At 35.7% G+C, this 24,335-nt stretch overlaps 1 protein-coding gene across 1 annotated transcript; it reads right to left on the bottom strand.

Annotated features, from left to right (window-relative positions):
* Positions 1-6,177: 6,177 nt before the first annotated feature.
* Positions 6,178-21,059, bottom strand: NME8 (NME/NM23 family member 8). Its single transcript, XM_077790903.1, has 15 exons — positions 21,027-21,059; positions 20,876-20,933; positions 19,868-19,974; positions 18,784-18,855; positions 17,617-17,733; positions 16,622-16,688; positions 15,266-15,342; positions 13,949-14,041; positions 12,649-12,794; positions 11,161-11,339; positions 9,900-10,044; positions 8,982-9,086; positions 8,128-8,279; positions 6,988-7,132; positions 6,178-6,400 (listed from the first exon to the last, which is right to left on the bottom strand). The coding sequence occupies exons 1-15, from the start codon at positions 21,057-21,059 to the stop codon at positions 6,178-6,180; spliced, it is 1,719 nt and encodes a 572-aa protein (XP_077647029.1).
* Between the last annotated feature and the right edge of the window lie 3,276 nt (positions 21,060-24,335).

Raw genomic sequence — 24,335 nt, forward strand, 5'->3', positions numbered from 1 at the left:
TCCAAGGTGTACTTCAATGAGGCAGCATAGATAGTACATTCTGATTTCAATTTCACGTAACACGCAAGACGATCACCAACATTAAGATCAGAAGAGCTCATAATAGATTCCTGAAAGACCTTCCAGGTTTCCTGCAGGAAGGCTAAGAACTAGACTTGTCAATTCTGGTAAAATGAGGATTTTTATAATAGAGAAGATCTATGTCAGAGAGGAAAAAAAAAAAAAAAGTCCTGTGTAGATTATCATAAGGAATAACAATAGGTCATGTCAGTATGTTGATCTTTGCCATGACAAGAATTCCAATGAAATTTGCATGTGTGAAATTCACAGAAAAATATGCTGGAGTGATTCTGGTAGCAGCAATTACATACTTAGTAATTTGGTAATGCAAATTTGGGACATAGATGCCAAGTTACAAGGTTTAAGATAGACAGGTGTTACAAGAAGATGGAATAATAGCTTATAGAAGAATTCGGGGTGGGGAAACCAACCTAAATGGTTGTTGTTGAGCTTTGAACAACTAGTTAAAATATACAAAGGGCTGAACTTGAGTGTAGCACTACTGGTAATTCTAGGCAGGTGCAGTACTTTGTTGACATGGAACACCTGCAGAATTAGATCTAAAATTTATTCCAGGTGCCAGGAATGCTGAGCATATATAGGACATATTGACTTTAGTAGGAATTATGTGTTTGACATGTCTGAAAAAACAGACTACAAACTTAGATGCTTAAATACAGCCTATAGGTTAAACCTTAATCATGTTCAGTGAAATGGAAAAACTGAAAAGGAAATCAAAGGAGATAGAATTTCACTTGCAGGTGTCAGGTTTGAAAATGCTGACTTAAGCATGATCAGAAAGATTGGAAAACTTCTAGAATAGTTTTATGTACTGTACAGCAAGAGTTCTTAAGTTTTTTATTACCTATTGATCCCAATTTAAACTATCCCAGTAAATGTATATATGGTTAGCCATTAAAAAATGAGTGACAGTCACATCAATGTGATGTTGAAATAACAAATACTGAAGTCATATCACTTCAAGAAATTTTATTGTGAACATAGTCAAATGTGGCATTTATTAAATGGAACTTTTGGAACAGTTACCTAGACTCCCCAGCAACATCACATATTATTGTACAATGCTTAGAATAAAACTTTTTTGTTTGTTTTGTCAGAGGAAAAAATGTACAAATTATTTTCTCCAGAGAATTGTCACCATTCCTTCTCCAAGTTGCTGTCATTAGATTGACCATTCCAATATGCTGGAATAGACATGGATGCACTGAGCCAAGTGTTTCCAAACTCTTAACATTTTAATGTATACTTTATGCATATTAACTTTCAATCTGATATGGAAGAAGGAAAGGCAATGCAACAAAATGAAGGGATATCATAATACAAAGAACAGACATACAAGGGATAAATTAATAAAGCAATGTTTTTGCAAACCTATTTTTTCCTATATTTTAAGAAGACATGGATCAACCAAATTTAGCACTAATGCAAGTCATTCCAATTTGAAAATCCCCTACAATTACTAACTCCCTATGACATCAACTGCCAGCTGAATCCAGACCCAGAACATCCTCACCCTCCAGCTTCCCCTTCCCCTCCCCCTTCCCCTTGCCCTTTCCCTTCCCCTTCCCAGGAATAGGTGTTGGAGCAGTGAGGGCTGTTTGAAGAGGCAAACTCCTCCCCAGAGGATGCAGTCCCCACCTCTGCTCCCTGGCATGTAGCTCAAGGTCAGACTCCCCTCTTGTCACACACATCCATGGCCAGGTGTAGCCATTGCTGTGCTGGTGCCCTCCAGCACTGGAGTCATGAAACCTCCATTCAGCAAAGGGGGACAAATAGTTTGCTGATGGATTAATGTAATTACTGTAACTACTTAAAGATTAAAAAAATTAAGAGACCAAATTCTTGAAGTGTTAAATGGGTTTTGTCTCAGTGTTGCAGCTGCCTTCTTACTGATGTGCTTGGCAATTTTTTTGATATAAAATAAAAATTGCCTGGAACACCAAACATATGCTTCTAGTGAGTTTCTTACTACCTCCTAAACACATGTGCCCAGTTTAGTTAGAAGTGCCATTCAGTATTTTCACTGAATGTTCTACCCTCAGTTCCAAAAGAATGAAACCTGAAAAAATATTTACTCTAATTGTGAATGATTGGCACCATTTTAGTAGCTCACTGTAAACGCAGATCAGAACTGTGTTTTATGAAACACATTTTTAAAAAACCATAAACCTCCCTCCACAAGACTTGAATGACCCGGTCACTTCAATTCAGGGCTGCAACTTTCGTCCAGTCAGTGCATATGACTGAGAAATACTTCCTAAGCAAATAAAAAGAAGATTTTCCTGTCCAAAATACTCAAACAGCTCTTAAATTCTTTTATCCAGAATTGTAACCTAGATTCCAAATGAATGAAACCTGAAAAAATATTTACTCAATTATGCACAACTGACATAGGCTTTTTGGTTGTGCTTAGCAGTTGAATGTAAATGGACATCTGAAAATATTTCTTCAGCCAGGTTTTTATGGTAAGCTACATCAGTGACAATTAATTTTGTAAATAAACATAATCCATCAGTATGGGTCAACAAACATTCAAAATTATGTTTTCATTTATAAATACCCCCACTTCCCAATAACTTGTAAGTAATTAATTTCTACAGAAGTGCATTACTTCTAATTAGAGCTAGCCAAGGCTTTCTGGAAAAGTCACAGTGAATTTCAACTGCTAATACTATATTACATGTAGCATCTCTGAAATGAAACAACAGCTTTATTGGAATTTAAAACAGCATTTCAAACTTCCTTGCTGGATATGCAGTCAATTTGAGGGCTTCTAGGTAATCTATTAATATTAGATTGGTTACTGTTGCTGCCAAAAGGTCACTATGGAAATGAGAAAAAAGCAAGGGAGGGCAACACTCCTTTTCTCTAGATGGGGATATTAACATCAAGCCCTAAAAGTACCTTAAATGTATCAGGCAGTCTACATCCAGATAGAAGGCTAATGCTTGTATCAGAGTGACCAAGAAATACCCCAAACAGATCACCCTAAGTTTTTGATTTCTTGTTGTTACAGTGTGATGAAAACTTTATAATTTGTACATACTCAGAGAACTTCAGTTTTTATTCTCAGAGCAAGGTACCCAGAAAGACAATCATTTGCTCACAAAGAACTGTGGATAAACTGAACAGATACTTGCAAGGTCTGACTTGCAGTGTAGTTCATTCAGCAGTCAGAGCAAAAGGAAAAAAGTGGTACAGAGCCACAAGCTGATTGACTCCATCTTTTTGGCAGGAAATAAAAAAAAGCTTTTTTTCCAATTGTCTTATTTTTTTAGGTAGTAATTCAGTACAAAATCTCAGGACAATCAGACATACTTATTATTCTAAAACAGTATTTTGAGATTTATAACCCTCTTGTTTACCATTCTAAACAGAAACAGATCTTTAATATAGTTTTTAGTGTCAGGTTATGATTTCATTAAAGTTCCTAAACAAGGAAATATGTGGTCTGTGGTACAAATAAACATGCCCTCTGATTCCATTTCTCTCCTGCTGGGACAAAAATCAGAAGAATAATTATGTTATCTTTTGTTAGTCTTGGAAGAATTATAATCAAATCTTTGCACCACCTAATTCTATGATGAATGACAAGATGTTTTCTAAATAAACAGTTCTAAAGGCCACATTCTTTTTTGATTTGGCATTTAGATATGAGATAAACAGACAGAGTCAGACTTTCTGTAAGTTTTATATGCAGCATTTTTGTGTAAATTTAATTGCAGGAAGATTTTAATCTGTGAGACTCCTTGGAGTTTATGTTGGAAGAGAGTCCTTCTGACTCTATAAATCAAATGATTGATGATCCCACCAAAAATGTTAAAATTCTTAAAAATTGAATCCATATCTATATCACAGCAATATAATTTTTCAAATCAGAGTGGATGGCAGTATAAATAATGTGTGCAATACCTACAGGGTGAGTTAAATTTTTAAAGAGATGAAGTGATCTTTTAAAATGCTGACAGTATTTTGATTTCTGTTATTTTGAATGCATATTTTGATGATTGTACAAAACTGTTTCTCAAAGATATGAAAGCTTTACAAATCTGAATCTCTTCATCATCGGAATTAAACAGTTATGTTTGATATTTTAAGATATATTTGTTAAATTTCTCCTTTCCAAAGCTGCTAGAAGACTTTAATATCAAGAATGTATTTAGGAGAAGAAATGAGCATTAATAAATTAAATGTTCCCACATTTCTGTTTGGGTTTGAATACTTAGGCAACATGAAGAAAAAACTGTCATAGACCTATACATAATATTTCAGTGGAATTTACTGGATTGCTTTAACCAAACACATAGCAGGGATTGTAATTGACACATATGAATATGGAACCCCAAATAGACAAAATCCTTCAAAATCCAGTAGTTAAACCAAACTGACAGAAATGTTATATTGTTTAAGAGTGATGTGATGCAGTATGGAGGATAATGGTTCAGCAAGAGCAATAACTCAGTATACAGAATTTCACCATACTTAAATAGGCAGAGGCAGAGCTACAGTACCTCCTCAGAAAACTGAAATTTCTCAGACCAAAGCAATAAGTGATTCACAGTATTCATAACCTCTATATGATACTTATCAAGCTCTTTGATTGTGAACTTCCACCACACATGTTATGGACTCTTAATAAGACATAAAAGCACTTTGCTGTTTTCAACATATCTGCTCCTAAACTTTCAGCTTTGTATTTGTCCTACTGGTTGAGAAGCCATGAACTCCAGTGAAGATCTGAGGAAATGAGCTGATTTGATGTATGTGAAATTGTACTACTCAAGCAATCTACTATTTTCTGAGGCTGCTTCTTGGTTTAAAGGACAGCATGCCATGATCCAAAAGACCCAGTGCTTAAATAAAGCCAGGAAGAACAGTTTTAATGAGTTTTTGAAGTAAGAAAGAAGCCAAAGATCATACAGCAATCCTGAAAAAAGTTTCTCAGAACTCACCTCTCTGAGGCAACATAGAAATTCTGCACTAATTACAACCTCCTACAGGCTAGAAAGCCTCAAGCTGAGTTTGTGGCACTAAAGCAGCTGTAGGTGAAAATGGGCCACCGGAGAATGCTTAGTCCAACTTCTGCTGTAGGAATGTCTATAATAACAAATGCCCCATCACAACAGAAATATTTGTCAGGAAGCTCATTATAGCAGCTAGTTGTACTAAATACAATGGGAACAATAAAGAAATTATGAGAAGGACTTCTTTCTTTCTAGACTTCACACTTAAAGTCAATTGTGTAAATAAATTGCTTTAAGTGAATGCCGTTCTTTAGAATCTCAACCTTCAACAGACTTAGACAGTAAAAGTGAGACTACATCAGCTACAGAATAATATTTTTGTTCTTCATGAAGACCAGCCAAGTTAGACTGGGCAGGGTATGAACTCACTAGTTTGTCAAGGAGGTGCATGGCAAGAATAGCTGTTATGTAAGAGCTGGCTTTATATTTTAGTTCCTCTGATGTATTTGAATTAAGTAAATGGACTGGAAACAAACTGTTAGTTTATTATCCTATCTGTGACAGCAATCCTTAGAAGATATTTAGGAAAAGGATGAATAAACAATACAAATATTTTTCAGGGGCCTGAGGGAATCAATAGACCTTAATAGCCCAGAGCAGTTCCGCCAGGGATGCACACATATGCAGTTGGCCAGTGGGCCCAGGAGCCCCATTTGGCTCACATTTGGAACTGCAGAACTCGAGCCACATCACCAGTGGACATGCCTTTAATAGTGTTTTAATCACCTTCCTTGACACTTGTCCTAGCTCATTTTAAAGTAGCTATACACAAAATACTTTAGAATCCTGGAACTATTGGAAATGCATAAATCTGTTAAAATGCTAAAAGGAAAAAACATCTACTAAGCATACATAAAGAAACCATTATTAGTGTCAAACTCCTAGCAGGTGTTACTTGTTACATTGCTATGTTTTGCAATGTGGAAGAGCTGATAACAAAACTTGCCCAACTAAAACTGGATGGACTCTGAAGAAAAATAAGTGTGTTTATGTAGCCTTAAATATAGTGGTTGGATAGACAAATCCATTTAATTACATGAATATCAATTTTCAGAGACTGTCTCTGAATTGTTTAGTCTGCATCCAGCTCTCCAAATGCAAACTGAATGCTTCTCTCTGCGTGTTCTACATTAGATGAACCATGAACAGCATTAGACAAAATATCATGTGCAAACTGAGCCCGAATTGACTTAGGGGAGGTCTTCTTTGCTTCTTCTGGATTGGTTGGACCCATTAGTTTCCTCCATTCTTCCACTGCATTTTCCTTTGATAAGACCATTATCACTGATGGACCCCTGTAAAATCAATATAAAAAAACTCTTGCACTATTCTGAGATTTCTGAGATGCAGCCTCAGATTTAATGTCAGAGGTATCATGGAGTGTTATAATAAGCATTGAACTATCTTAATTTTATTAAACTGCATAAATATTAAAATTTATTTCTGTGTATTTTGTTTAAGGAAAAGTCCCATATTTGAAAGCCAAAGAGATTATGATGATCAGATATTGGATTTTCTTGTCCAAAAGGCATTCTCACCCAATAATTTCTCAAGCAAGACAATACATACTGTTTTTATCAGCTATCCTAACAATATTATGAGTAAGATATTTGTACCGCATGAGAAGAAAAAGGATTCCATTGGAAACCTGTTCCTTTTTAGGGAAAATAAAATCTAAAATAAAACTATCCATAAGTTTGAAAAGAATTGTAAATCTCCCTTCTAAAGGAAGAGTAGTCTGTTCTAGAAGACATTAAACTTGCCAGAAAGAGTGACAGGTTGTAAAATCCTTGCTCCAGTTATGGTGTAACATGATTTGTTGGCACTGTAGAAAGTGTGATGTCTACTTACATACCTCAGTACTGTAAACCAAGACACTTACTGTGTCATAAAATTCACCAACTCTTCATAAAAGGGTTTTCCTTCATGATCCTTGTAAAAGTGTGCAGCCATTTCACGAGTTAAAGCTTGTTCTTTTACCTTTGAGATGCTAAACCCAGCCTCTTTAACTTTTTTCATAATTTCATCTAGGACAATAACAAACAAGCTCATTTTTTATTTGAAATGGTTTATATGCAAAAAATGCAGACCTCAAACACCCAAAATTTAAAAATTTCAGAAAATACTAGATGCCTTTTTCTAAAAAAAATCACCAGTAGCTATTAAAATTCTTCTTACAATATCAAATCAAATATGGACAATACAAGAAACACTTCAACAGTACTGTAAAATTGGCAGAAACCACTGTTACTGCATTATCCATCTTGATGCACGTATCAAACCCAGATTTTAATAAACTATGCTAATAGCATTCACTGTTCTTTCTCACATTTAACAGAAAGTGGACTGTAGTTGTAATGCTTCATCAAACATCAGCTGGCTGGCCAAAATCAATCTGTATTTTCACAAGACGGGAAGATAAACTCACAAAAGTCATATCCCATTGTGTCTGTAGATACAGACACGGACACTAAGTAGGAGGTCTAGGTAGAGAATTTTTAAAGAGTGGCAGCAAAACATCTTTAAGACAAGATTCATAATTCTACATAGTGGTCTTTTTATTTTGATTTTTTTCCTCCTTATTCCCTTATACTGACAGTAAGTAAAACCAAGGATGGGAATGCATCTAACTGAGCAATGACACCTTTTGAGTCAGTAGAGATACCTGTCTGAAATGAGTAATACAAGTTTGGCAAGTACCTCTCTCCTTTGACTAATAAAGATGCTGGGCAGGTAGTCTGCAGAAGTGCCTGGCCCTTAAGCAGTTTAACTTAGCTAGGAACTCTCTTTCTTTGATTCACCACTATTCCAGTGAAGAAAGACAAAGGCAAAGGCAGCTTAAGCAAAAAGAAATATCACTTTTGAGATCTCTATCTGAATTATTCAAGCCATGTAAAAGCATTTCTCTGCACAGAAAATGTACTTCAGAGAGTCGAAAGAATGCATTTGATGTGATTTACTGCAGTGTGCATTGCTAATCCTTTGTAGAAATTATTACATCACTAGATACTAAGTGCCTTACCTTTATGAGTCTTAGCAGCATCAGGTTTGATTAATGCAAAGGTTTGTTCCTCAGGGAAGAAGAACTCTAGTTCCTTCTGAGCATCACTGGGTGTAGAGCTGCCATGCAGCTGATTGATGGGTACATTTTCAATGGCATACTGTGCACGCAAACTAGAAGGCATTAAAAGAGTGAGGTTACTTAAAAGCATAGCCATTTTGAGCTCTGAACTATAATTAGGCTCAACCCAGGGAATATAAATTACTGTTGATCTGGAAATCTGAACTATAAACACCCTCCCTCCCAACACTGGTGTTGTTATATTTCTAAGAAATACCAGTTATTTATTAATGAAATGGCACTTCTGTCAGCAGCAGGTAAGGGGACACCATTGCAGTTTCCTAGAGCAATGTGATAAGCAGGCAGAACTAAGGTGTCTGTTTATAAACTGTGTAGGAGAAACAGTCACAAATAAAATATTCTTCAGATGCAAAGTTTTCAATAAGCTACAAGAAAATCTTAGTGGTATTTCAAGAAAAAATAATGGTGGCATTTCAAGACCCCTTCCCCCACCCTCGCCACTATTAAAAATAGGTATTACCAGCATTTTTTCTCTGGCTCAAGAGTTCGCCTTTCACTTCATTGCACTCTTTAAAACTCAGATTTTAATTCTGTTTAGCAGCCATTATAGCTCAAAAAATGCTGAAGTTCCTATGTGTAATACACTACTACCTCCAAGAAAAGCCTAAAAAACGGCATGAATGCACATCTGTGTCCAGATGGTGTCACTATAGTTACACTAGTTGGAATGTGGAATGCGATGAGAAACGTGAAATTGGAAGCTGTGAAGGATGGTTCACTTCTGTGACTATTACCTCTCTGGATTTTCCTTAGCCTCTTCAAGGATCTTTGGACCTAGTAAACTTCTCCAGTGTGACACAGCATTTTCTCGTGTTAGAGCCAATATAAGAGTTGGACCACTGTACATGGGGAAAAGTGCATTAAAAAAAAAAAAAAAGACCAAAAACTCTTGGAAATTTTAAAAAGTAATTTGATTATATATAGCTAAGACTAGGAAAATGAGCTCCAGTATTGGGGAGCCTTAAAACTGGTCTGATTGTTTAAACAAGTACAGGCTGATAAAACCTTATGGGGCTTAAATATTAATTTAAATTGCAAAATTACTGTGTTTTGTCACAATGGCAAGACAGAGGAAGACTGATCATGCCTCAGTCATGTCCCAGCTTCATATGAAGAGAATATCCAAACATGATTTGTTTCTCTTCCCCAAGTTATACAGCACACAGCCTTGTTGAAGATTTCAGAGCTCTCCTACAAACAACCTAAATGCAGCATTTTCAGAGCAGACCTAAACTGTTTTCACTCAAATCAGTGGACTTGGCCACTGAGATATCATACATACCGCAGTATGAAGTAGCTCATAGCTTTTAAAGGCTTGATTTTTTTATTTTTTGTACTTGGAAATTATTCCATTGTCTGCAGTTATCTGTTCCTATTTTGTCTTTTACTAAGCTTTTAGACACGTCTATCTTGCAGCCATGTATTATCCAGGAAGTGTTCAACACCAGGTTGGATGGGGCTCTGAGCAACCTATTCAGATGAAAGGTATCCCTGCCCATGGCAGGAGGATGGAACTAGATGGGCAATAATGAACCCTTTCAACCCAGACCATTCTGTCTCTGATTCAACAATTATTTCATGTAAAAATTTCTCTCTTTTCTGATTCTATATGGATTCTATTGATTTATGCTCTGCTTTTTCATTCAGCATACCTGGTCATTTGCTCTAGAAGGACTGAGAAGTAGTCTTGATCTACATGCTCTTTGTAAAATGTACGTACTTGGTCCTCAGATAGAATTATTTCTTTCTGCATTGCTATTTGGAAACCATCATCCTTTATCCTTTGAATGATGGAATCTGTTAAATATATTTAAATAATGCTAAATTGCCATCCATTCATTTATTTGCATACTTGTAGAGAAATGACACAGACTTTTCAATGATAATGTTAAATTTTTTATGGGTGAATTTGTTTCCTAACTAAAGAGCAGGCATCTAATATAAAGCAACTGCTAGCAGGCATCACTAGTTGCCTGGACACTCAGAAAAGTGATCCTCATTTTGTTTAGGCTTTCTCTTGCTTAAAAAAACCTTAGTAGGAAATCCTGACTGAGAAATATGATACATGTTGTTACCAGCAAAAGAAGGTCTAAGGAATTTGAATAGGTGAAATGTTTATTTAACTAAGTCTTACAAAACCACATGGGTAAGTCAGCAGTATTTGGCACAAGTCAAAATTACCTACAAAATTAATGTGTAATTACCTAAACATGCACTGCAGAACAGCTGCTCTAAGCAACATGCTAGACAGCCATAAGGAAAATAAATTCACAAGGAAAGATCAAAATTGAAGTCTTTCAGCTCTCTGCACATAAGATTGCTCAAGTACAGGGATTCTCAAGTCAGAAATAAAAATACTATCTGAAATCAAGGAAGAAATGTAAATAAATGACTGAAAAGAAAAGTAAACTTGTTTGGATGAAGCTTCATGTTATGGGGTAGATTTTTAACTTAATCTGTAAAAATGATGTTTGTTTAGAACTGCCTTTGGGCAGCACTGCCTCATGCAGCATAGAACATTTTGGGCTGGATATTTTTCCCCTTGCCATTGATCTATCTTGAGTCTGATATTCAGGAATATCAGCTACTTTATTATGGTGAGAAATATAGTCCCCTATACTACATTTGAAAATACGAGCATCTCTGAAAGGTCTTCTAGAAATATTTAATCTGCAGAATTTCTTGAAAAATTAACCAAAGGAACAAATTATCATTGACATTTGCAATCTCAATATATGAAAAATATTAACCTCAATCAAAATTCATTCCAGCAAGGATTACTGCTGGCCTAATGCTGGAGAGACAGTATAACCTAAAAAAATATCATTAATTGAGTTAGAATTTATAATTCAAAATTCAAATTATGAGAGTATTTATATACCCTTGATAGCAAACACAGTTATTAACACTTACTTCGCCTTTCCTTCAAGAGAGTAGGTCTAATTATGGCCAAAGTCCTTTCAACGGGATGTTTTCCCTTATTTGTATGAAAGTTTGGGAAAAAGAATGCAAGGTGTCTGCTGGCATCTTCAATACTGTCTTCCACATCACATAAATTTACCAGACTCTCAGTTTCCTTGAGTCCTGGCAAGCTGATGAAACATGAAGTGATACAGTATTTAAGTCATTGCTTAGTGTTAACAAGCTGAATTTTTGAAGACATACTTTATTAAAATCTAGTGAAACATAAGAATGGAATGCAAAATTAAGTTTTTATTAAATTCAGATTAATGAGTAAAGTAACATTTCTGAGAAGAGAATTATTACTCTTCTCAAAAAGTGCATGATCATGTGCTCTGAAGGAGAAATCTCAACCAGGCTGCTTAAACTATGCCCCTCTAGTTTATCCAAAATAGTTTCTCTGTTTCATGGGATAGAATTACTATTGACAAGTGTACAGTGTATAATGAATGATCAACAGAAGTCTTGTGCTTAATTTATGTACAGTGTGATTATAAAAATGATAGCACTACAGAGTAGTTGATAACACTTCTTGTTGTTTCTTACCTGTTTGTTTAGCTATGTAAATAAAGTCCCTCTCTTAGCTACTTGTAGGAAACTGTAGTATTCCCCAGCTGTACTAAATTAATGCAGAAAGGGATGAAGCAGGCATCAACAAAAATGTCAATTACTATTACAAATTCGTTTTCAGGCAAAGTATTTAAGCTCATGTTGCTTTAAGTAAATGTCTAAATATAAAACTTGATCCGATGCTTGTATTTTTGTGAATACTCTATTGTCTGAGGCTGTGTATACAACTATCATCCTTAAAATTCTCTACGAACCCTTGGCAGTGAAGAAAAACACACATTTCAAGATACCATGGATGTGAACATGGATTTGTGAACATCTGATCCTTACAAATTTTTTTGTGTCTTGGAGCAGGGTGGGGACCCAAGCCCCAGTATGCTTCCCCTTCTCTGCTGGCTTTTAGAGTGTTCTCAGGGAGAAGAGCATGCCTCAGGTGTGCCCTGGTCTGCCCTGGGCCATATCTACATCTTCCCAAGGAATACAGGGGTAGACTTGGGAACGAGTGCAACCTTCTGTGCAGGCAGTGCAGGCAGTGCCCTGGCATGGGTTAACTAGGATTGCAAGGACTGCATCAGGTTCGAAGGGTGTCATTGTTCCCATTGTTCTGAGAACCCACTGAAGGTGAGTTCAAAGAGATCAATGACCTTGGCCTGGCATTCTTGAACTAGGAAGCAAGGAATTTCTGAATTCCCATGAGAACTGGGGTTGCATCTCTACTAGTGGTCCTGTAAAGGATTAGATGATGAGCTCTTCCTGCTCCCTGGACCTGCACACGTAAACACGTCTGTGTCTGTAGGAACATGCCTTTGTTTATAATGTGCTCTGAACAATGTGACAGAATCAAAGATACACATTTTGATTGGTACTTACTTGATTGGCTCCTCAGGCTCAGCAGACTCATTTGTTTTGTGTAGGTCTATCCACTGAGGAATAGCATCAGATGCTTCTTTTTTTGTGATTATCAAAACATGGCATGGTCCACTCTTCATGAATTGAACGAATGCATCAAAGTCAGGCTAAAAAACATAATTTCCCCCCCTATGAATTGCAGGAACTCTGAGTTTATCATGGTTTCTTATAAGATCTCCCTGTTACTTCCTTTCTAAACCACAGTGCAGCCATCTAGTGATTACTATCAGTTTTCTTTTTTTTCTCTGACTTTAGTAGGAACTATCTCATTTCACTCTTATTCATTTGGAATGCCACAGGAACACCTTCCCACCTTCACCTTCAGATTAGGTGAACCCTTCCATTGCTCCCGCTAATAAAGTCAAACAAACTGTTTGTTTTAATTCCTGTCTCTGTCTATCTTACATTTATAGCAGAAGGCATAAATATTTGCTATGGAACTTCATTTTTTGTCTCAGATCCTTCTGAAGAGTTAATTATAGTTATCACACTGGTGGAAAATATGACCATATCCAGGTGCTAGTTTGCTAGATCATTGCCATTTACTGGTGGACAGCCTAATTTAATTTTTTTCTTGAACTTTATATCTGACTTTAGCTATTTTTTGTCCCCTAATATAGGAGAAGGCACAAAAAAGAAAATATTTTGGCTGAGATGCTTTCCCTCTCTGCCTGTGCACATGTTTATTCCCAGAACTACCCCATGATAAAATCTAGAAAGAAATAAAAAATATAATATGTAATGCCACTTATTTTCTGGCTAGAAAGATATATATACAATGTCACATAGAAGACATTGGATTTTGGGTTTGTGCCATATTTCAGCACCTAATAGCTAAGGTTGAGTAATTGCAGAAATAAGCTATACAGTACTATAATTTTCTTTCCTATAAAGGTCACTACTCCTGTCATAACATGTTTTAAAATCAGTATAATTTAATTTTGATATATAGTGTTATCAATTTATCTCAATTTCTAAGGACCATACACATTTAGATAACAGAAAGAAGACCTAAATCTTTTAACATTTAATTGGAGGTCAGTTTAATTTGGTTTGAATATTAGATTGCTACATAGTGATATTTATATGAGTCAGTGAAAGAAAAGGGAGAAAGAATGTATCTTTTTTTTATGTACTAAATCTACGTTAATTCAGTTCTTCAATATACTTAAAATTTACCATACAGAGACTTGCAAACACATCTGGTAACAATTATATGTTGTACCTGTTCCTTTCATTTAGGTTTTTAGTTTGTTTTTACCTCTTCTTTTTTCCGGGCATAAAATACTCTGATTTGCTCTTCAGTAAGCATTCTCTTCTCATCTGCTTTAATGTCAAATCCTGCATCTTTAATCTGAAATTATTCAGTTATTACTTAGGGATATTTGAAAATGGACACATACAAAATCATATGTTATTGTAAATCTAAAGATTGATTGGTTTTGGAAGCTATGTTAAATTTAAAATTCTCTGGAATATTCAAAATATAACCACTATATTTGCCTAAACTGAACTTCCAGCCTTTCAAAGCACTTCACTAAATTCAGGATTACAATACCCCTAAGCTAATGTTTGATAAAAAATATAGTGAAGTTCAATGTATGAAGTACATTAGTTCAATAGTTAGTAATCCCTTTTATTTCACATTAATTAAATTCCTTTGGATCCCTGTGAGTGGTTAACATGCAACTTATTTTGCAAGATATTATAAATTATATTGTAACCATAGTAGTCACATAAATGGGCTCTTGTTGACAGTTGTATTAGACTAAACTACTTGGCTTTAGAAACAGCAAATAAGGAAAAACTGAATCTACTTTATAATTTTCTGTTTTAAGCTAGGTTACTGAACTAAATGCAAGCATTTGTGACAGATGTACACATATGACTTGCATCAAAGTTCGCAGTTCATTGGTATGAGGTTTGTACCATATACTGATATTTTAACAGCCGAGGCAGTACCCAGCCCCAGTACTGATGATACACCAATATTAACCTGTGTACCAGCACTCTGTCTGTAAAAGCCCCTGTGGTGCTGCTGAGTGTTTTCAACCTGCCCCAAAAAGGCTGACTGTGTAACCAGTGTTGGAAAATACACCTCATCAGCCAAGTAGCAGCTGCTCCAGCTAAACTCTTTCAAGCACTGCTTTTTTTTTCCCTTTTACTGAGCTTCCTTCTGTTCCAGCTAAGGTAGAGTAATGCCAGAAACAACCTATATAGCACTCTGATTCCCTTTTCTACAAAGGCCACTGTCCCTGTCGCAACACTTATGAAAATTATTTTAATTTGGTCTTGATATATATTGTTGTAAGGCTTTTTTTTTTTTTTTTTTTCATAACAGAAGCAATATGAATCAATGTCTAACCTCTGCTGGCATAGAATATTAAAGCAATAGTATAAATTTGAATGTCATATTATTTTTGGTAAAAATTATTGTGCTTTTATTATCCTTAGCAGAGAAACTTTATCAGATTCTGTTCCAAAGTCTGGGCATAAATTAGGATCTACTTAACCTTACATTTTGCTATTGTGCCTCTTAAATAAATAGAATAAATGAATACTTTAAAATTCTCTCTACCTTGTTTTTAATTTCTTCTACACGTCCTGCTAAGACATCATCAGGCTTTATAATTCCAACAGAATAAGTGAGTACTTCTGAAAAAGGGAAAAAATAATGTGCTAAGTAATACATTCATCAAAATAAAGAGCATCATCTTTACTGGACCTGAAGTTTACAGTTAAACTTTTGACTGTAACTCAATCAGATCCCAAAAACTGTAGAAAAATTTAAGATGGTGATAATGGAAACAGCAGACTACTACTTGTTACCAATACTACAAACACTTAAGCAACTGCATGTGTTAAGGAAAATATTCCTGCCAAATGTTAGTGTATTACAGTATCTGAGAGATCCCTTAACCTGAAGCTGAAGCTGAACCTGAGCTAAAGCTCTGTTTTCTGACTTTCTGTCATGTTTAGATTTTGGGGATTAGTGTGAAGTCTGTAGATAATTGTTAAATGATAATGGGGATTAGTGTGAAGTTTGTCGATAATTGTTAAATGATAATACTGTACTTCTAGGTCTCATAAATCAAAGGGTTTATGAGAAAAAAAATAGGCTAAAGCTGAGGTCAGGAATATATCAGTTGAACAATAAAAAAAAACCAAAAACAAAACAAAACAAAAACAAAAACAAAACATGAAGAGAAAGGAAAAGGGATGCCATGACTGTGATCTAATGCCTCTCACAGGGAGGGAAAAAAAAAACCAAAATCAAGAAGAAGGAGAGGATGGAGGAGTTTGTTCCATCTCAGGATTGTAGAATGGCATTCTCTGCATAGATGAAGCAGTAGGAACATTCAGTAACCACAGATAACAATAAAAATAGAAAAGATGTAGGTCTCAGCTAGTGAAAAACCTGACATAAACCACAGACAGGACTTTTAAACAGAATGGTGCTTATTTTTCAATTATTTTGCAATCTTATCCTACTACTATGTATTTATATTATTTTTAAATTCTGTTATCAAATCTAATCTGGTGAAAGAATAATCTGAGAGAAGGCATGCCTTTGCTTCACAGATTAATTCTTCCAATCCTCTCAGGTTGACCCATCCATTAGTACTCCACCTTGGAAGTACATAGCTCACACAGGGGCTGTGTAGAAATGACTTTCAGGCCTTAACTTTATACAGAAAATTCCCTGGCACATATCACTTCTGTCTAAAGTCTGAAGGCTCTCAGTGTGGGGGTGAAAATGTTGATGATGACAGCCCAGTACATTAATTCCTTACAGAAGAAAGCTCAATCATAGCATTTAATTAATGCAACCAAAGGAAGGTCTGTTAGTACTAGACACAGACAATTATTAATTAAAAGATATTTGTTCTTTTTCTTTCTGTTAACATTTCTAAAGTAAATCAAATATATTTACCTTCCTCTACAGCCTCCTCATCAGACTCTTCTGATGAACCTTCCTCAGGAAAAACGATTTCTTCTACCTAAGGTAATTGCCAATGGAGTAAAAGTGCATCACCAGTGCAAAAGCAAAGTCATCAAACACAGCTGTCACATCTTTACAACACATTAATCTTAATGTAAAAATGGATTTGTTACTCTGGAAAGCAAGCAATTCTAAGAAGGACATTTGGTCAGTCTGATTTTCCTTAACTGAATTTCGGTTTGTTAAAAAGGTTTTTACTCTAAGTGGAGTTCTTTCATCTCCATTTTAACAAAGAAAGACATGATTATTTCCCATATCTTTGTTTCATATGGTGTAGTTCCTAAGTTATATATAAGAAATACTTAGTCCTGAAAGAAAAAAGATTACAAAAACATTTATGAGCTAGTGGCATTTCATCCATCTCTCCATTTCTTATGTTGCCAGTCTAACCTGTAAATTTTTGAAGTTTATATAAAGTACCATAATGGAAATTTGGGATTTCTGAGGAGAACGAGCAACAGGGGAAGACTGACTCTGCTACTACTGTGAATTCCAGCAGTGGGATCTTTCACAGTGCAGGCTATTGAGGTCAGACTGAGCTGTCCTTATGTCCTCATGTTACCTGGAAGTCAGGAGTCAAAGGTGATAAAATAAACTTGTTGAATGGTCTTTGTTTTTTGTAGCAAATGGGATTCATTAGGTACAGAGCAATCCGTATGGCTTTGAGCAAACTGATCTAGTGAAAGGTGACACTGCCTGTGCCAAGAGGAGTTGGGCTAGACGATCTTTAAAAGTTTCTTAGAACCCAGATAATTTTACTTGATTTCTAAAAAAAAAGGCGCATGATAGATAATGCACCTAAAAAACATAATTTTATTGTTAGGACAAAAATATGAAAAATTAAACAATATCATAGGCATATTAGAGAAACGATGAAAGTGTAATAAAAATATACATTTATGCATAAGTATCTGGTTTGTGAGTACCTCAGCACGTTCCTTCTCTCCAGCTGCAATTTTCCTCTCTTCTTGCACTAGATCTGTTACTATCTTAGTTATGAGAGGAGCATTTACACCTTTCACCATTGCAAGAATTTTACCATGCTGTTGAAGAGAAAATAACACTCTTAGTGAGTTTTCATCACTTAATTTGCACATTTACTTGAGTTTTTGAAATATGCAATATCTTGTTATTTTTTTCCAGCTGCAGGATTATTTCTCATGCCCACTGGAGGGAATACCAAAGCTACTACTGCATCTATTATTTCAGAATGAAACTTTTGTGCATTTAATTCCTTACTTATTTCTTTACCAAATTTTCCATGTTTATTTCTAGGCTCAATACTAATGATACAGTTGGAAGCAGATGCACATATGGATTTTATTTGTTCTTAATTTCTGTAACATGGAGTTTCCCATATTTTTTGTGTGTGTGCTTGTGTGACTTTTTAGTGCATTCTCTACTACATTCAGGTGCAAAATAGTGAAGCCAATGGTGACCAAGAATACTGCCAAAATTTCTAGGCATCATTCAGATTCAAATCCGAAAGAGTCCTGCAAGTGTGAATATCCTTGGTTGTTGCTTATGGAAATTCTTGTCCTGGCACCCTCAAGTTAAAATAACCCCCATCTCTTCCTAAGTGAACAGTGTGCTACAGCTGTGTCCTAGGAGAACCAGCTTTCTGTGTCCATGAGTGAGAGATAATAAATATATGATTAATTGCTACAGTTTCTCAAGTATGAAAACACAATTTTATTTGTTATCTTAAAAGTCTTATAATGCCAGGAAATGAAAACTCTCTTTCCGTGATGAAAAGTGTGCATAAAATAATCATTTCAGTGTAACCACATGTAGGCACTTTATGTAAGGCAAACCTGGAAAAGTTACCTGGATTTCTCACTAACTACCAAAACAGTGACTACCACAATTCTTCGTGGCTGTATGTGTGACAGCTACAACAAAAATGTGCTTGAGAACCACCAAATTCAGGCATGGGAAATGGCTCATGCAAAAAACATCAGATAGTACCATCCTACATCATATAAAATGTAAAGATAGGATTTGTACAGCTTCACATCTATTTTAAAATCTATTGAAAAGTTAAGGCAGAAGTAGGCAGCACATTTAAAAAAAAAATGATGTGATATACTTACAACACTAAAAAGAAACACAGGTTCACAGCTCCTCCTAAATGGTTTCAGAATTTCAATGCTGTCAGCTTCTGCCTGAAGTCAGACAAAAAAAGATTATTTGCTTACGTAAGTATGTATGCATACATAAAGAAAACCTTTTCACTCACAGGAAAACCCCACTCTTAAATACTTTGGTGTTGCTAACTCAAACTGCAGTCCTAAATACAACTAACAGTCCTTATAGTGATGAAGAAAGAACTGTTTTGGTAACATGGGATTGTCCTCCCTTTATATTACAGCAATTAATCATGGAAAAATATCTATTTTCTCATGTAGGTTATAAAAATATATGTAAATTAAGAAGTAGCCAATGTAGTCTTGATAAAAGAACTTATCCAGTGCATTAATTTTTTTGTGAAATGTGGTCAACTGTATGAAAGCACATGAGATAGCCTTGGAACATAACTCTCTGCCTTTTTAATTTACAGAAAATTCATGTTTTTTCTGTAAAGTTCTTTAATAATGGAATTTTAAGTTTTCACTAAGGTGAAAAAGGATGAACTTGGTCAACATCTTGGATAAACTGGGTCTTTGAAACAAATGTATCTATTTTAAATAGGGGGTATAATACACTCATATATATATATACTGTTACTGTAAACAAATATTTTTACTATTACAGTTTTGTGATTTTTTTAGATTTTTCCCTTTTTGTTTTCTTAAAACTGAAATAAAAGGTAACATTTACAGAAAAGATGCAACAGTTTTTCAGGGATATAAGAACTTTAAATTCAATGGTCTATAATGCAGAGACTTAAAACTAAAATTATATAGTCTGGCTTTTGAATATTTCTGCAATCTCATCAAGGGAAACAAAAGTTTTGGGATATCAGCTCTTTTTTATTATAGCTTCTTACATATATCTTACCATTTCTAATCTACTTCTAAGCAAAGGCTTATGAGGATATATGCAGGGAAAGTAACCAGGCCAAAATTATGGCAACTCACTATAAGGACAGTAAAATGAAAGCTCTGTATATGCAGATCAGAAGATATATTTAAATCAAAATGTAAAGATAGTCACACGCACTATTTGTATCCTTACCACGGCAAAATGTAGCACATTGTCTTCACTAAAGTCGATCCTTAGTTTTTTCAATAAATTCTGCACAGCTTTGCAAGGACCACACCAAGCTTGATACACATCTATTACTAAAATTTAATAGTTTGGAATTATAAACAGATGACTTGAGGAACTTATAAAATGAGACCTTTATGTTTGTGCTGAAGCAGCACTGGGAAGGCAATCACATGGGTATTTCAGTCCTTTCTAGACAATGAATGTATCAGGAATACATCAATGGATTCAGTGGATACATTGCTGGATACATACTCTATAATACAATTACTTTTGACATTGGAAACCTACTTCAGAATACTATTTGAGCTTATTAATCCAAATAGCAACTTTTCTCTCATATTATTTTTCCTTTTATTTTCTCTTCTTTCCCACTGTTGGTTTTCATTCTTATATAGACGTTTATTCTACAGGATTTTCACCTCCCTGAGCCTTTGCCTATTACCTTTGCCTATGATCCTGTTACAGATTTTTTTCCTTTTACTGAAGAACAGTTCCTAGGAAACCTAGGAGACAGTTATTGGATAAAATGAACTGAAAACTGGGAATAATGCATGTCATGAAACATGCACTCTAGAATGCTGCAATAATTACTTAGTCTGTGAAAGATTTTACACACAGAAGCATCCAACTCCCTACCATGGAGAATACCATATTGGAAAGGTATTTCCTAAACACTGGTGTACAGCAGTATATAAAAATAAAATTTAAATAAATATTATTTTGATGAGTATTTATCATATAAGATACTGCATATTCATAATTGTAATACATTATCTTAAAAGTCTTTTCCAAATGAAAGAATTCTATGGTTCAATGACTTACGATATATCTTTATAAATATATATTAATATCGCCTTTCTTTAAAAGGTATGGTGCTAATCTTCTAGAGTATCTATTAAAGCTAATATATAAATATTAAAACCTGCACATATGCCCATGAAAGATTAAAAAGAAAATATCAGCTGTAGGTACCTACTATACCCTTTATCTGCAGCATTTCATCCCACTGTTCTTGACTGGTTATTGTGGTCTGAAACAAAATTAATTAACATTTTAACATTCTAAAAAGGCAGAAAAATCATCTATTTCCTTCTAAAGTTGTTCAAGAAATTAGGATTTATACCTGAAATGGAATTTCTTTCTTCTTGCCAGCCATTTCCCTGTGATTATAGGAAAAATATTGAAATCCAAAACATTTTTAAAGATTTTTAAAAGACTGTGTGACATATAGAACTGATTTTTATGGTTCTCAAAGTATCACTGCTTTCTGATTCCCTTAGCAATTAACTCAACTGAAGCCCCTACAATGATTGTAGTTAATACTCCACTTTGGAATTCTTTGGAGAAATATACAACTTGTTTGCAAAACCCACATGGCACAAGAAAAAGAAGAAAATTTAGTATCTTAATCTGTTAGAGTGTGCAAAACTTTTGACCTCAACAATATTTCAAGCTTATAATCACTCTGCTCAGAATAGCCACAGGCACTTTGGTGGGATGACAGCTGCTGTAACATTGGACCATTTCAGAAAAATATTGATTAAAGAGCTTCAACTCTAATAACATCAAATCAGTCTTCCTGTCTGCTGGGATACATAAAAAGCAGTGACATGCTTGTGCTCCAATAACTAAAGTCCCAAACAGAATCCTGATACATTCATCATCCTGCCATTAATGAATAATGTCCTTCATATATTTATGATAGACAATTAACTGTGGACTGGAAAGAACAACAGCTCTGATACATATGTGGATGGATTTTGACTTCAGCATGGGCAGCTTGAGTTTCTAGAGTTCTTGGTTAAGATGGTGGTCTTTGCCACAGGAAAAATGACAGGCCCCCATTGAATGTGACCTCCTCTGGCATTGTTGTTTGAGAAATCAACCAGCAAATATATCCAGGGTTTGAACTATCCTGATACACTCACCAAAGCTGTTCTGTTCAAATCACAGATTGAGGCACAAAAGACAACGTGAGAGCTCTTACCCTCATGCTTTTTTTCACATTTCATGTAAAATTGTTGGTAAGAATTAAAATTTTTAATTCAGGCTTTCTTCAAATCCCTTAAAGCAAGTGGTGGTACAAAGCATGGCATTAATTCCTATCCTTTAAAGACTCTAAGGAGATGATGCTGACTACTGACACTAGAGGGAACTGGCAGATAGAAATATGTCACATTACTAGGAAATCTTCATCAAAATAACCTATCTCTCATTGTTACCTTCTAACACTGAGCAATAGCAATAAATTCTTTGCAAGATCAGTTCTGCAAAATGTAAACCAATACATGAAAATGGTCTGTATACATCCCAATCGTTCTACACATGCTCTCCAACTAAAAATATTCAGTCATACACACTCAGATGGCAAAGCAAAGCATTGCAGAACAGACATGTGCTGCTGTATGAAAATATGCAAATATGCACACTAGTCTGGCATAGGAGCTGTATGTGACAGACATGTGAAGGCTACACGTGGTATCTATACTTTTAAATAACATTATCACATAACATTCCCTCAGTAATGCACTCGGTACTATACTGATTTAACCTGAACAAACAGCTTTTCTCCTTTGTCTCTGATACGGGCAATGTGTTTCTCTAATCTTGACAAAAGGCATTTTTCTATCCATGCTTCATCATGGATATGCAAATTCTGCATCTTCTACTACATTCTTTACAACCAAAACTGCTTCCTTGTACTAGTCAGACATAAAAATAGATTGGGGTGCACACTCAGATACACTGTCAAACTGATAAATATGCACAGTCTTTGCAGATCAAAGATTCAACATCTTAGCACAAACCCTCATCACACATATATACATTAAGAGCTTGTGAGATTTTGACATGCTGCTGTGTCTGTGTGCTTACAGACACATAACACCCTGAACATAAGCTCTTGTGTGTGACAGTGGATCCTTGGGAGTTCCTAGGTGGCACTCTGGTGGATCATCTCCCCACACACACACGTACACATGCAAACAGAGAAACATGTGCAAGTGAACAAATGCACAGACACACAGGCCAGCTTGGGGCTGACTGCTCTACACCAGATGCTGTAACCAGGAAGAGCTCCCAGACCCTCGTGTACCCCATGTTTTGACTCACACCCTGCACAGCAAGCACAGCACAACACAGCACAGTGGCTTGGGTGCCACTCAGCCCTGCGGTGGGAGTCCTCTCAGGAGCACACAGCCCCCCAGCCCACCTGCACGCACCCTGGAGCAGCCGCTCACCCGGGACGCTCCGTGGCTGCCCAACTGCTGCCCCTCAACCGCCCTAACGGCCTCCCCAGCCTTCATCCAGCCCAGCCCCTTCTCTGCTCCATCCCCAAGGGTCATTTCCCCCCATCACACTATTTTATTAGTCTGGGGTCGACATGGCACAGAGATACAGGCTGAGAAGGAAATGGAGTGAAAGGCTGGGAGGAAGCATCACTATTTCCTCTATTTCCTTTACCCCACAGGGAGTCAACCTTATCATTTTAACATGTGAGAAAATTAATCTTGGCACCTAATTAATGATTTGCCTTCACTCTGTCATACTTGCAAATTGTGAGACAATGGAGACTAAAAGAGGAAGCTTTTAGTGGTGGTCCTGTTGACCAATAGAGGATTACAAAAGCAAATAGTGGTGACTGCCCATGCTCGTACGCTATCAGTGCAGGTCTGTCATCATGCTGGTGCAAAACAAAATTATCATTTTAAATGCACATTTGCACCTCAGCAGCCCCCCAAAAGTCACAGAAGATAAAGGCAAAACTTATTTGTACACATAGAAAACACAATTGGTCCAGAGTAGAGTGTGACTATTTTCATGTATTAACTCTTAACAGGCATTGTAACTGGTGGGAATTTCTTTGTGAAGGTAAAGGCTGGAGAATGTTCATGAATCTAATGTTGGTGTCTCTAAACTGCAGACATTTCACATATGCATGTTGTTACAGAATTATAAATTGTCCTTGTATCCAATTTATTTTTGAAACCCTGCCCAAGCATACTATGTCCTATCATGTTTGTCTACCACATGTTAAGCAAATCTAGTTTCAGTGACTTTCTTGTAGCTTTTCTTGATCATTCTGGTGCTGCTCACCAAAGCATGACTTGCAAAGCCCCAAAAAAGCTTTCATTTGATGAAAATAATATGAAGAAAAAATTAGGGAAAACAAGCTCTTAGAGGCACTAGAATAGACATTCTTCCTCACTGCTAAATCTTCCCAAGCTGATGGATGTTTATTCTGCAGTAATGGAAACGAGGCAGTGTTTCCACAGAGCTGAAGCAGTTTTCAATTCTGAGACTGTGCTATGTCCTAACACCTTGGATTAGATCAACTAAGTGGCAAGAAAGATTTTGTATGCAGATTGGAAATAATGTGTTTATATGACCAATATAAATCACTTCCTACATTTTTTATGGGAAAACCTTAACT

This window comes from Lonchura striata, chromosome 1 (assembly GCF_046129695.1).
Source record: "Lonchura striata isolate bLonStr1 chromosome 1, bLonStr1.mat, whole genome shotgun sequence".
NCBI lineage: Eukaryota > Metazoa > Chordata > Aves > Passeriformes > Estrildidae > Lonchura > Lonchura striata.

Coding starts and splice junctions, on each gene's coding strand:
- NME8 (XM_077790903.1), bottom strand. CDS start 21,059: ATGGCTGGCAAGAAGAAAGAAATTCCATTTCAG. Junction 16,689..17,616: donor GAGAGAAGGAACGTGCTGAG/GTACTCACAAAC, acceptor CAATTACCTTAG/GTAGAAGAAATCGTTTTTCC. Junction 11,340..12,648: donor GAGCCTGAGGAGCCAATCAA/GTAAGTACCAAT, acceptor ATGTTTCATCAG/CTTGCCAGGACTCAAGGAAA.